General features: G+C 39.3%; 1 protein-coding gene across 1 annotated transcript in view; it reads right to left on the reverse strand.

Moving 5' to 3' along the window:
• Positions 1–259: 259 nt before the first annotated feature.
• Positions 260–13964, reverse strand: part of ppil2 (peptidylprolyl isomerase (cyclophilin)-like 2) — a 31693-nt gene continuing 17988 nt past the window's right edge. Inside the window, exons 14-20 of the mRNA XM_037777603.1 lie at positions 13850–13883; positions 9108–9225; positions 7820–7876; positions 4589–4661; positions 3953–4015; positions 2690–2832; positions 260–509 (exon numbers count right to left, since the gene is read on the reverse strand). Coding sequence (XP_037633531.1) covers positions 407–509; positions 2690–2832; positions 3953–4015; positions 4589–4661; positions 7820–7876; positions 9108–9225; positions 13850–13883 — 591 coding nt within the window. The 3' untranslated portion in view covers positions 260–406. The remainder of the gene's footprint in view (positions 510–2689; positions 2833–3952; positions 4016–4588; positions 4662–7819; positions 7877–9107; positions 9226–13849; positions 13884–13964) is intronic.

Consider the following 13964-nt stretch of genomic DNA (forward strand, 5'->3'; position numbering starts at 1 on the left):
TGTTCAACAAATACTGATTAGAGCATCCTGGACCGCACATTGATTAAACTGTCCAGGACAAAAAGATATCGATCAGGTGGTTTTAGCCCCAAATATTGATTGGAATGTCTCGGTTGACGAAGATAAGATTAATTACGTCTTACACTGAGTTTCCTCTTAATAAGTGCTGATATCTTTATACTGCTGCTTTATTGCATCAAAACTGAGTCAATACATTGTTTTTAAATCAACAGTCACACATGAAGGAAGATGTATAACATATGTTTGTAAAAAGTAACTTTAATTGTTTCACAAAGATGACAACACTACTGAGAGATGATACACACATGTATGAATGAAATTAATTTTGCTCGCGCTCAACCCGACCAGTAAAAATACAGACTGGTAAAAGCCGAATGCCTCGGTGCTACCAGGCACTGAAGTCTCCGAAGTTGCTCTTCCCTTTGGACTTCTTGGGCGCCGCTCCGCTGGTGGACGGCCCGCTTTCATCTTCAGCAGCCGAACGTTTTCTAAAAAGGGAGAGGAATATAATATCACAATCAGCTGGTTTTTCTCCCACACAGATGTGTGCCACATGTAGATTACATTACTTATAAGCACCATTCAGCCTCCACGTGTTTAATGTGTTCCCTGCTTTGGCCTCCTGTGACTGGAACATTTTTCAAATGTAAAAGTAGTGATTAGTCCGAGCAGTGCTAACAAAACGTAAAAAAAGCCGGTAGTCTACCATCTTTGTTATTGTTTCTGGCTAGGGATGTTAATAATTAACCGTTTAACCGTTAACCGACATTAAGCATTTTAACGGAGTAACGCTATCAGTTAAAACGGTTAAAAGAAATGTTAATAATTAATTAAAAAGCTGAGAAAAACTCATCACTTAAAGGAAAAAAGCTGGTCCACCTTAAGAGCCCACTTTAAGACAGTCTGAGCCGACGTTACAGATACAGGAAGTTGGCTCCCGTCTATAGCTCGCTTGAGCGGAGGAGTTGTAACCTCGTAGCATTTATTCACCGACAACTAAACTGTACACACACTGTCTGCTACACCTACTGTACGTTCACAGCTATAACGCCACGGACAAACCCACACACATACTGTTGGAAACTCGCTGCAGTTAGACACATACGGTGGTATGTGTGTGACAATGGTGAGCACGAAGCTCCCAGCAGAGCTACAGATGCTAACGTAGCACAAACACACACACTGTTTGTTTGACTAAGTTAACGCTCCCGGACGGGTGAACTGGGGACTCAGCTGTCTGTTGTGTTCATACGCTGCAGCTGGCGCACCGCTGCATGCGAGGCACAAATCTTGTCGGTTAATAATGGGTTAACGAGGGTCGGTTATCGGTTATGAAAATGTTTCAAAATTAGCATCCCTATTTCTGGTGCATGCTCATTACACAAAGCAACAATCGACATGAGCAGAATGAGGAGAGGACGTCATCGTTTTTAAAAATATCCATTTTTGTGACCCAAAACGTAGAGGAAAATATCTGTTTTTAGAAATATCTTTATACATGTAGACGGGGCTTTAGTGGACGTAAACTGACGGTGCCAGGTTGCCCCAAATGATTACATTACAGATCGTTTAGTGGCTGCAGCGTTCTCCCTCAGTACTGGACCAATTTCAAAAAGTGTTGTCTCCATTAGTCAGTTAAACACAAAAACATGGGAAAATAAGGTCCAGGTTGAAAAATATCAAAATTATCCTTTAAATGCACAAATGAGCAAGCATTTTACACACTGATAAATCCCTTTTAAAAGACCATTAATGACTGTTTAAACACGCCACTTTTTCATTTAACTGTCAGGACAAAATGACTGTTATTTGGAAGCATTAATACTCAACATGCTCTGCATAAAGCTAAATATGTGTGAACATGACGTGATGACAGGAGAAGGATAAGATGAAGATAAAACACCACCAAAGAGAGACAAATCATGAGCATAATTATCTCCTAATGCACACTTCAGCCAAAGTTGTCAGTTCAGTTAATGCGCCATCATTTTGCATAATGACAGTAATTTCAATATTCCCACAAAAAGCTGCAGGGCTTGTGTAAAGTGTCGTAGATTTAACGTCTTTATTCATCTTTTGTCTTTACTGAACAGATTCTACCTCAAAAAATAAAAACCCGTATGAGGAATTTTATAGTGCAAAGAGACAATAAACTGATGTTTCTATCTCTTCATCATATTTCATATTTGACTGAGATTAACAGTAAACTTCAAGAACAAATTGTTGTAAAAGTTTTGACAAGTGTTGTTAGATATAAAAACCCAAAATGAAACATGTTGTAATGTCACATAAAAACAACACTATATAGCTGAACTCAGCGAAAATATGATCTGGACAATAAAGCTGAATTATCCCTATGGGGGAAACGGGTAATCTTCTACATAATTGGCAATTTTGCACATTATGTTTCTGCTCGTTCTGTGTCGCTATGTAATCATGTTTTATCATCCATTCATTATTATCCTGTTCCTCAAGACGCCAACATCAGACTGTGAGGAGAATAATGTGACGGTTGTGTGGAGGCAGAGTTAACTTTTTAATTCAAATTCTGCCTGGAAAGTGGAATAAATATTCTTATGCAGTTTACGCACGTCACAGCGATGCCTACTACAGCAGAAGCACAATGTAGTTTGATGAATAGTAAATCAGTGTGTGAGTGTGTCCTTACGTTGTGGCAGGGTTGATGTATTTCCCCACGCCTGCCTTGAAGGTTTTTGGCGCTTGCTCCTCCTTCGCTTTCTTCTGGGCGATGCTGGTCTGCTGCCGCTCCTCCTCCTCTTTCTGCAGCTCCTTTTCTCGCTCCGCTGCAATCTGAAAAACACAAATCATTATAAATCCCAACAACTTACACGCCAGATCAGAAGGGACACAGAGGCGGCGCTCACACCGCAGGACTTCACGTTCAGCAATTGTTACTTCCATGCTGTGACTCTCGCACTGTGCAATGAGTGCATCTGACGCGGTTCCAGAGTTTGATGTATATTGACAGTTTGGAGCCGTCAGTGAGCGTCTGTCGGTCTAGTTTTTGCGGTGTGTCCCGCACCGTCGGCTCTAGTCTGCCCGTGTCGGAGGCTTTTTGGCCGATTCAGCATGTTCCAATCTGGAATGAAGCTAAGGGGGGAGTGAGAGCGGTGTGAAAATAGTCGTCAAACGCCGCTTTGTTTCATCATAACAACGGCTTGTATATCCGCCGTCCTCGGTTTTACAGTTTCCCTTTTTGAATGATGAATACAGACCTCCGTAACCTGCTGGTATGGAGAGTTATTTCCTCTCACGCAGGTGCAGAACGTACGTGCTAACTGGTCTTTGGCTGTAGTCTTTGTGGTGTGTTCAAGGGCAAATTTCTTGCCAAGATAAAGGTGATGTGAGGCGATGCTTCATCGCCGCTTGTTCTGTCATGACAGGTTGGTGTGTCTGGGCCTTTACACACGTAAATACAGTCAATTGTTTTGTTGCGATGGCTCTGTATCCATCACTTTGGATCTTAAATCAAACAATGCATATTGAGGTAAAGAGCCGACCTCCATCTTTAATTTTAGGGTACACAGTGTATTTTGTGTCGAAGGGGGCCGGTGGAGAGATTATATATCCCGTCTGGCCTGGGAACGCCTCGGGGTCCTCCAGGAAGAGCTGGAAAACGTTGCTGGGGAGAGGGACATCTGGAATTCCCTGCTTAGCCTGCTGCCCCTGCGACCCGGATGAGCGGAAGAAAATGGATGGATGGAGTGTATTGATTGTAGGCCCAGATTGTGCTGCTGCACTGTTAAAAAAATCTGGAAGGACTGTATATAAAAAGGGCCTCACTGTCCAAATACTTACACACACTCATTTATAGGTAGAAATCATCAGAGGGCTTCTCTGTGTGGAAGAAATTGGTTCTATCATAAAGTCGATTTTGTTCATGTATGCAGACGGACAGAGCGATACAAACCTGAGCGTCAGCCTCTTCGTACGGGTCCACGAACACAGTCGCACTTATGATCTTGATCTCCGACTGTAAAACACACAAACTGGAAAAATTAGGATCCCAAAAAAACCCATGGCTCCCTCAGAGGAAAACTAAATATTATTTGTGACCTTAAAATGATCTGTGATAATGATACGAGTCTCTTAAACATCACCTAAGAAAATCTAGAAATATTGTGTATCCAATGTCAGCCCACTCATTTAGCGGGTAAAAGAAGATAAAGATGCAAAAAAACAAACTTAATTTAAAACTTAAAATAAGATATTGACATCAATATAAATGTGAAGAAAAATATTGTAGCTGCATTTGTAATGTTTAACAGCTTATTTGTAATTGAGAACAATAGAATGACAACACTTCTGTTTCACAAAGACTACATGATGCATGTAAGGGTCAAAATGGCACTGTGGCTGAGTCTTGAACTCCTCAGCTGCTTTTAATGTTAGTGATCTGTAGTGAACTGATTCTACTGTTGCACTCTGTAATTAACTCTAGACAGGGGTATCAACGGCTACATTTCAAGATTGTAAAATGAGACGTAATTTGACCCCAGAAAGACCAGTGGAGGGATATTTCTACACAAACCTCACTACGTCCTACCTTTGGTTTGTCTGATTTGGGATCAGCCTCCACGTTCTCCATGGCTGTGAGCGTCTCAAATCCACCAACAATCCTGCAAAAGAGAAAAACATCCTTCATGATAAGTCCTTTATACACCTATCCTCCCCACACAGGTCCCAGATCACTTTGAGTTTCGACAGGAAAGACAAAACAAAGGCAGCATATTCCTCCCAACAAAATATAGAATATAACCATTAGAGACAAAAGTTGAATTCAGCCATTTTTACCATTCAAAATGACATATCCTACAGTATGCAAGTACTGATGTGTTCAATCATGACATCACTCAGGGCTGTATGGTGGTTTGGAGGAGAAAGATGAAACCAAGTTCAAAACCTCTGACGTCTAGATATGTGAATGTAAATGGGTTCTATGGGTACCCACGAGTCTCCCCTTTACAGACATGCCCACTTTATGATAATCACATGCAGTTTGGGGCAAGTCATAGTCAAGTCAGCACACTGACACACTGACAGCTGTTGTTGCCTGTTGGGCTGCAGTTTGCCATGTTATGATTTGAGCATATTTGTTATGCTAAATGCAGTACCTGTGAGGGTTTCTGGACAATATTTGTCATTGTTTTGTGTTGTTAATTGATTTACAATAATAAATATAAACATACATTTGCATAAAGCAGCATATTTGTCCACTCCCATGTTGATAAGAGTATTAAATACTTGATAAATCTCCCTTTAAGGTACATTTTGAACAGATACAAAATGTGTGATTAATCGCGATTAAATATTTTAATCGATTGACAGCCCTAATTTTTTTTATATAGTTTTAAATACAGACTTTTGTATAAATTATTCAGTAAGTGTGTTATGATTTTAGTTATACATGTTCAAATCTAATTTTGACAACCTCAGAACAGGCGCACCCCTTATGATCTTTGGTGCTCCCCTAAGAGGGGGCCCGGACCCCAGGTAGGGAACCACTGCACTAGAGCACCAAATGTGTATTAATCCACAGCTGAAAATAGTCCCCAACAAATGCACTATTTCCTCCTGTTTATAGTGTTCGTTATCAGCACACTGGCCTCATGGTGTAAACACAGCAGAGAAAACAATCGCTGAGGATAGAGTCTGTCAAATGCCGAGGGCCAAGAGGCGAATCGGTTAGCGACTCCCCTGCTGCACAGCACTTTAAAGAAGTTGCTCTCACTTTGCTCTTTTAACTGCAAAGTCTTTATCTAGCTGCTCCTGTGGGGTTTCCATGTGTGGAGTGAGAAGACACACAAACGGTACAACCAACAGCTAGCAGGAGGTCACATATGCTCTGCTTCCACATGTTCAGTCGAACAGAGGAGCTCCCACACTCGATGACTCACTGACCTATCAGACAAAACTACTACATGATCTATTGGCATAAAATTAGGGTTCTAATTCAGTCAATTGATTAAAATATTTAATTGGGATTAGTCGCATGATTGTCCATAATTAATCGCGATTAATCACAAATTAATTGCACATTTTTATCAGTTCAAAATGTACCTTAAAGGGAGATTTGTCAAGTATTTAATACCCTTATCAACATGGTAGTGGACAAATATGCTGCTTTATGCAAATGTATGTTTATATTTATTATTGGAAATCAATTAACACAAAACAATGACAGATATTGTCCAGAAACCCTCACAGGTACTGCATTTAGCATAAAAGAATATGACTATGACTTGCCCCAAACTGCATGTGATTATCATAAAGTGGGCATGTCTGTAAAGGGGAGACTCGTGGGTACCCATAGAACCCATTTACATTCACATATCTAGACGTCAGAGGTCAAGGGACCCCTTTGAAAATGGACATACCAGTTTTTCCTCGCCACAATTTAGCGTAACTTGTGAGCGTTATATAACCTCCTTTACGACAAAGCTAGTATGACATGGTTAGTACCGATGGATTCATTAGGTTTTCTAGTTCTAGATACCAGTATCTTCACTCTAGCTTTAAAACCGAGCCTGCTACAACCCAAAAATCACACGTTATGTTAATGCATTGAAGAAATTAGTGGCGTTAAAAATGTTATTATCACATTACTTTGACAGCTCTAGTGAAAATATGAATATTTCCAGTTCTATCTCAATTATTCCTCCATATATGAGATATTAAGTTTGTCATACATGAGATTTTACCAATTTTGGGTAATTTTTTTAACTTAAATTCTTTCCAAAATGTAAAAAAATACATCACCAAAACAGCTACAATGCTTAGTCCTAAAAACGTTGACATTTTGGAGACATTTCTTTACCTGACAACAGGGACATATTATATATCTTCAGATAACTGTCCTGGGGGAAAGTATAAAGTCTCTCAACTTCACTCTAGCTTTGAAACTGAGCCCGCTACAACATAAAACGCAAGTTGTTTTAATGCGTTGAAGAAATTAGTGGCAGCCGTTAGACACAAACACATGGGAAAAATACCGAAGTTCTCCTTTAAGAGAGGAATTTAGGCTTCACGCAAAGGATTACATTGCAGCCCACTTTGCAGCTCCCGCTCAATACCAGACTATTTTCAAAAAATTGGTGTCCCCATTAGTCACACAAAAACATGGGAAAATTTGCATCTCAGAAAACCTTTCCTCTGTAAAACGAGTCCACAGACATTATGTACAGCTCAGACCGCCAATCCCATTAAATGTGCAAAGACTACCGTCTGGAAAGGACAGAAAGCTGGACGCGGGGGTTAAAGCAGAAGCTTTTTAAGTGCGTTGACCATGTGAAGAATCAGTCAGCTGAAAGCTGTCTGAATATTTTTAGACAACAGCCAGAAAAGACAACCATTTAAGATCCTGCTCAGCTCAGCAGAGACAGAGGGAGCCTTCAGTTTAGATTCAGCAGCTACTAAATTTTTCACTGCTTCGTGGCCAGGAGTCAGACTGGAAGTCACAATACTGTTTGCACTGTCTGGAGCTCCAGAGGAACCAAATGTGTATTAAAGAATAATACGAGTGGGTGAGACAGAGAGGCAGGGAGTGAGGAGAAGACTAAGAGGATAAGAAAGATAAAGAAAAAGAGAACATGTGGTGCCGACCCGACTGTTTGTGTAAATGGCACTGAGCATTAAGCAAGTGTCTGTCAGGATTGTCACCTTTGAAAAGCCGTTTGCCTCAGCTGCTAAATTACACAAAACACTGCTGCTACGCCACACTGGAGTCAATTTAAAAACAAAAAAAAACTAACACACACTTTAATAATAGAAGATTTACCTTCCAAATATTGTGTGCTTCCTGTCGAGGTAGGTGCACGACCGGAATGTGATGAAGCTGAAAGAAAACGGAACAAAAACAACATTATGTTTGGGTAAAACATTCATACAGTCAGTTTACATGGCTACTTTAGTTGTACTAAATACACAATCAATAACCCGTCAAAAACAAGTATAAATCGCACATTTACAGGTTCTTCTCATACAAGGTCCTTTAACAAACATGTATAAGCAGTATATAATATTAGTAAATTGTCAATAACACAAACATAATGTGATTAGAAGCATATATGAGGACATTTTTAAGTGTTTATTACTGTGCAGTATTCAACAATTTCTACTTCTCCTATGAAGACATTTTAGATGACTACAACTTTTCTATTATATCATAATTCATTATCTGTTTATGCCAGCATTACAGGAGGAGTTAAACTTTTTGACAACTATATCAATAAACTTCACAATAAATGTTAAAGTTACTGCGAAGAACTTTCATTTTGTGTTGATTTTGGCGACCCCTGTGGACAAAAGCGGTAGTGTTTCCGAGCACCAGAGTCCCTTTAGAAAACCTAATTTTACTGCAGCAGGGTCTGACAGTTTGCCCTGTGCAGTCCTGGTTCTAGTTCTCCAGAACTGGAGTCTAAGCTGAAGGAGTTTCTGATGAACCTGCAGGATTTCGTCTGATTTTGTGTGGAATCCGACCCGGCGGCAACGATGACAAGCATTAAGAATAACTACATAGGAATAGCCAATCTTCTCACTGATTGTCTGGTTTACTTATGTAGGTCATCTAGAGGCATCAGGATTAAATTGAGACTGTTTTATAACCAGTTGAAAGTTCCTCACAGTAACTTTAAATAGCGGGAGTTAAACTAAAGTGTACCAAAGACAAAAGTAGTTTAAAAAGCAAATACAAAATCTGTCCTGACAGTTTCAGTTTTACCATAATGTGTAGTATAAAGTAAATAGTCAAAAATACTTATTAGAGTTACAACACTTTTCCTTCATGGAGACGAATTCTTCAAATTGACTTTTTTAAACGATGAAATTTGCCAAAATGCCTGTTAACTACTAAATAAGTAAACGCTATAATACATAAAATGTTTGTGCATCCAATATATGATATTTTATTCTGACAGCATTGATTTTTTTTTCGCCTGTGGGGCCTCGGCAGAGAAATCAAAAGGAAGGAAGAAGACGGTAAGAAACAAAACATAATTCTCTGCTGACTGACTTTCTAGAACAGAGTGATTGTTGGAAGTTTAAGCTTTTTAAAAAACATTTCTTACAACTGGGACTTGTTGGTGTTTGGACCGGAGTTTGCCATGCTGAGAACCCCCCGGCCGGTATGAGACAGGTTGGGCCGAAACTCATCCTTGAAAGGTTTTCCCCAGAAGGATTCCCCTCCTGGGAAGGGAGGAAGAGCAGGAAAGAGACAAAGAAAGACAAAGAAAGTTGTTGTTACTTCCCTCCAATCAGCTGTTGAACAGTCAGTGTGGTAACGTGTAATTGTTTCTAAGATTAACAGTTGAAGACGTAGAGTTTCTGTAAGTGAAGCTCAAATATTTGTTCAAATTAAAGACCTTTTGCACACAAGACATATTGACATAAGCAAGAAGAGCACAGGTAAAACTAAAACCAGTGACTACGTTTACATTCACACTAATATCCCACTGTTATTCCGAATATGACAATATTGTGAATTTGATATGGGTCATGTAAACAGCATATTACGTAGACTTTTTTTCCGATTAAGACGTGTGATATGCTGATGTTATTCAGGTTTTAGGAGCATTCTTTGGACATGTATACCGCTCATTCAGAATATCTGTCTCAGTTGTGCATTGCAACATCAGCACCCAGCAGCAAAGCTATGCTTTCGCCATTTTGGACTGAAAGCGAGTACTGGACGCCAGTAAAACGTCCGCCTACAAAAGTGCCGTACAAAAAAAGTAAAACTAAATTATTTCTATTCTATTGTCATAATTTTAATGTCTCTACTGAAATGGCCTGTGTTGAACAATACACATATTATAAATTAGGGCTGTCAATTGATTCAAATTTGTAATCGTGATTAATCGCATGATTGTCTATGATGAATCATTATTAAATTAAATTAATCCAAAAAAATGTCATCTGTTGAAAATGTACCTTAAAAGGAGATTTGATATGATGCAAATATCTTTACTCCAGCTTCAAAACTGAGCCCGCTATAACTGCCAAAGGATCAATTGCATTAATGCTTTAGTGGCGTTAAAATGAATTTGGGTTATTATCACTTATTACACGGCTGTGTTGAATACTCGATTCTGATTGGTCAATCATGGCGTTCTGCGGCCTGTCATTTCTTTATAGCAGACCGTTGCTATATATAACAGACTGTTGCTATGGGCGCAGCTCTGATGTCGGACTCTGGCGGACCGTTTTTGTGTCAAAATATTGATTTCTTCAGTAAGTAGCTGTGTAATAAGCGTGATAATGTACAGCTAGCGGCTCAGTGTTGTGAAAGAATCCCCTTCAGGGCGATGCTGCTCCACTCCGCTTCGTGTCGGGGTCCTGCATCGCCCTGAACGGGATTCTTTCACAACAATGACGGGCTCGTTGTACATTATCCCTTACATAAACTCTGACAGCCCTATTAGAAATATAATAAGCGTCTTCGGTCCCAAATGGTGGCATCTACAAGTTTTGTCTCATAGCTTCTAAACTCTTTGGTAAAGCTAACATGAAGAAATGTAAGACAAGGTGTCTGAAGACTATATCAACTGGATGTAATGGTAAATCATTCTAGCATTTATGTTAAAGTTTGTCCATGTTGATCAAATGAAAGGAGGGTTTCTAGTTATTCCTCTGATCAACACTAAATGTATCAAAACACCAGTAAAACGTGGGAACGGGAGGCTGCTAGCTGATGTAAACAATGCAGGTTTCATAAACTCAGCTTTGTAAATGTTTAACAAGGAAGGACATGTATTAAACACGGCCTCAAGGAGGCAAACGATGAGTTTCGGTGAGAAACAGTGAATGTAAAAATAAGTGTGTTTACAAGAAAACCTCCTCAGGGCATCTTTTAATGTATGAACAAAAACATCACTGTTAAGAAGAAGGGAGACTTTAAACTCGGTTAGATAAACACTTCTGACTTCCATGAAAATCAATTCAGACATCTTTGGAGGACTGATTTTCCGTCGCTGGTAGGACGAGGCCATTTTTCTTTAAAGAAAATCATTATGTCGGCACCTTCAAGCAGAGAAGTTGGCTGACGGTTCACAGTGTTAATCTGTCATTTGAATGCTCCATCTGTGATTTAATGTATGTAAACAAAACTGAGCACACTTCAGGGAGTAAAGATGAATTCATATAGCGTTTAATTTTCTGCTCCAATGCACAACATTATTTGTATGTTGTGACTTGTGATTAAAACACGTTAAAATGGATTTAGTTTGTATGAAAATGACATTAAATTACTGTCTCTATCTACCACTGCTCTTTATTATTCAAATTACTGCGCCATTAGAGGAGCAGAAATAAGGCGCCGTGTAATTTCACAGGACCTGTTTGCCCTTGAACATGGAGCCATGTTGAGAGCCTTCAGCTGTGAATCATTAATTCAGACCGACTTCATCATTAAGAATCATCATGATGAGTATACAGGAATACACACTGCAGGAGCTTATTGGCTCTCGACAGGGGGAGAGGATTTGTGGCCCCGAGGTGTGTCTCGCTGTCCTGCCAGCTGGTGTACGTGCATGAGACAGTGTGCGCATGCTTATAAGTACAGTATGTGTGTGTTTAGTGTAAATGCATATCCAACCAATCAACCCTCCAGAGACTTTGTGCAGCCGTCAACTTCCCCTGGTGACATTTTTGCATAATTTATCAACTCCCTGACATTTTGGAGAACGATTGGATCATAAATGAAGGGAGAGCAAGAGAGGAGGATGAAGAGGGGAATTAATTCTCATCAAAGAGTTAACCAATAAATCAAACTCCTTGACTTACATTAACAAACTTCGACACAATAGTAAAGATGTTAAAATATCCTCACGGCTGTGAAGCATCTCCACTAATGAACGCATTATTTGGGCATTTCACGTGAGCTTCATTCGTTTCATATTTCGAACGCGTCTCTGGGATTTAATTTACAAGTCAATGTTTAAAACATTTCTCTCCGAAGCACTTGGTTCTGAAGGGTTTTAGATAAATGAGGTTTTTCTGAACTTAGTGTCAACGCTACAGTGAGCGAGCAGTCTGCCGGATGTGTGAGAAGGATTCACTCAGGATGTGTGGGCAATTTTCGTAGGATTTTCTTCACACTTAAATGTAAAACATTCAAGTGTCAAGAAAGTATCACATCATGGTTCGGTATCTTATTTTGCCATCTCTATCCCCTGCATGAAAAAAAACACACTCAAATAATTGATTGTCCCAGATGATATGCTATCTTTTCTCCAGTGTTCCTGCATCTTGTCGTTATCTTTATCACTAAATGTGAGCAGACAAATTACCTCTTCAAAAAGCAGAATATCAAAGAAAAGATATGTGTCACCTCTGCTTTGGTTTGCTCAAGTTTAAAAAAACAAAACACAGAATGAAAACAACAAAATGAAACATTTTTTCTTAAATTTCTTCTTGAGAAAGGTCCAAAGATAAGTCTACGTCAGATTCATGACGTGTTCTTAAACCGCAGAATTGTTTGTACCCGTGTTCCTATAATGGTGAATCCCATTGTCCTCGTACATTGAAAGCACATGCCAGTTTATCCTAATTAGCATAATCCAATCCACATAAAAGGGCATGAGACTGCACGGCCGTGTGCACACAGAAATTGAAAAGAAAAGTTGAGAGAATTAAGTCAAGTTGTTGCCTGTTGGGCTGCAGTTTGCCATGTTATGATTTGAGCATATTGTTTTATGCTAAATGCAGTACCTGTGAGGATTTCTGGACAATATTTGTCATTGTTTTGTGTTGTTAATTGATTTCCAATAATAAATATATACATACATTTGAATAAAGCAGCATATTTGCCCACTCCCATGAGTATTAAATACTTGACAAATCTCCCTTTAAGGTACATTTTGAGCAAAGAAAACAAAGTGCCATTAATCGCGATTAAATATTTTAATCGATTGACAGCCCTAGTGTATTTATTTTAAAAGATCATAATGGTTTGTAAAATACAGTAATGAAAATAATTTAAAAATGATAAAAAATATTATTGAATTTCGCAATCCTATATTATGCAACTGTAGAACTGAAGAAACGTAATAACCAATTATAAGGGTGCGTAGATTCTGTTCTTAAATCCCAAAGAAGAAAACATTAGTAATTATCAGAATCTTAGTGAAAACTGGGTTTTAAGAAGAAATTTCTTCTTAAGAACAGTTGGTGAATAAGGCTCATTGTTCTTAATGATACACAAAATGATATGCTGGTAACTACACAACTACTGCATATTACAGGACTGTTAAGAACTAAGGAGAAATCCATATTTAAAGGTCAGTTAAAGGTCTGTTCATGAGTTCACATTATTCAGTCCAGGTGACGAGGAGAATCTTTACTCACAGGCCAGAAATTCTGCACCTTCATAAATCTGTCATGGTCGACGCATTTTGCGTAGCATTCAGAGAGAGAGACGCCCACAGACACAAAGCACACTTTGTGCTGCAAACTCTCAGAGCAGCACAGACGACATGAAGGCAGGAAATTAACTGTATGAGGCCTCCAAGTCAATTACACTGAGCTGCCTTTTAAAAACAGGAAAACTACACCGAATGCTGCTTGATTGGTTGCTCACCACACCCCTATTCTGTAGCCTACACTCAGCCCTTTTTCCATCTACATCATCTCTCCGTCTTTGTGTCGTCTGTGCTCCCATGTGCCTTCCCAGAGTATATTTAGTAACACTCTTGACTTGCATCTTGAGTTGCAAGCGGTATTTACGCAAAGCTTCCAAAAAGGAGCTATTAATAATTCAACAGAGGCATGTTATGTAATTCCAAATGTGGTTTAAGTGCAGTCCTCATCTTACCTGTGCCAGTGCCAGTGGGGTCCCCTCCTTGAATCTGGAAACAAGAAGAAACTCTGTTAGGTTTGGCTGATGTTAGCTGCTGCACATTGAAAGAGTTTCTCCTATTACTTATAAC

Source organism: Sebastes umbrosus, chromosome 8 (genome assembly GCF_015220745.1).
Source record: "Sebastes umbrosus isolate fSebUmb1 chromosome 8, fSebUmb1.pri, whole genome shotgun sequence".
In the NCBI taxonomy this organism is placed as follows: domain Eukaryota; kingdom Metazoa; phylum Chordata; class Actinopteri; order Perciformes; family Sebastidae; genus Sebastes; species Sebastes umbrosus.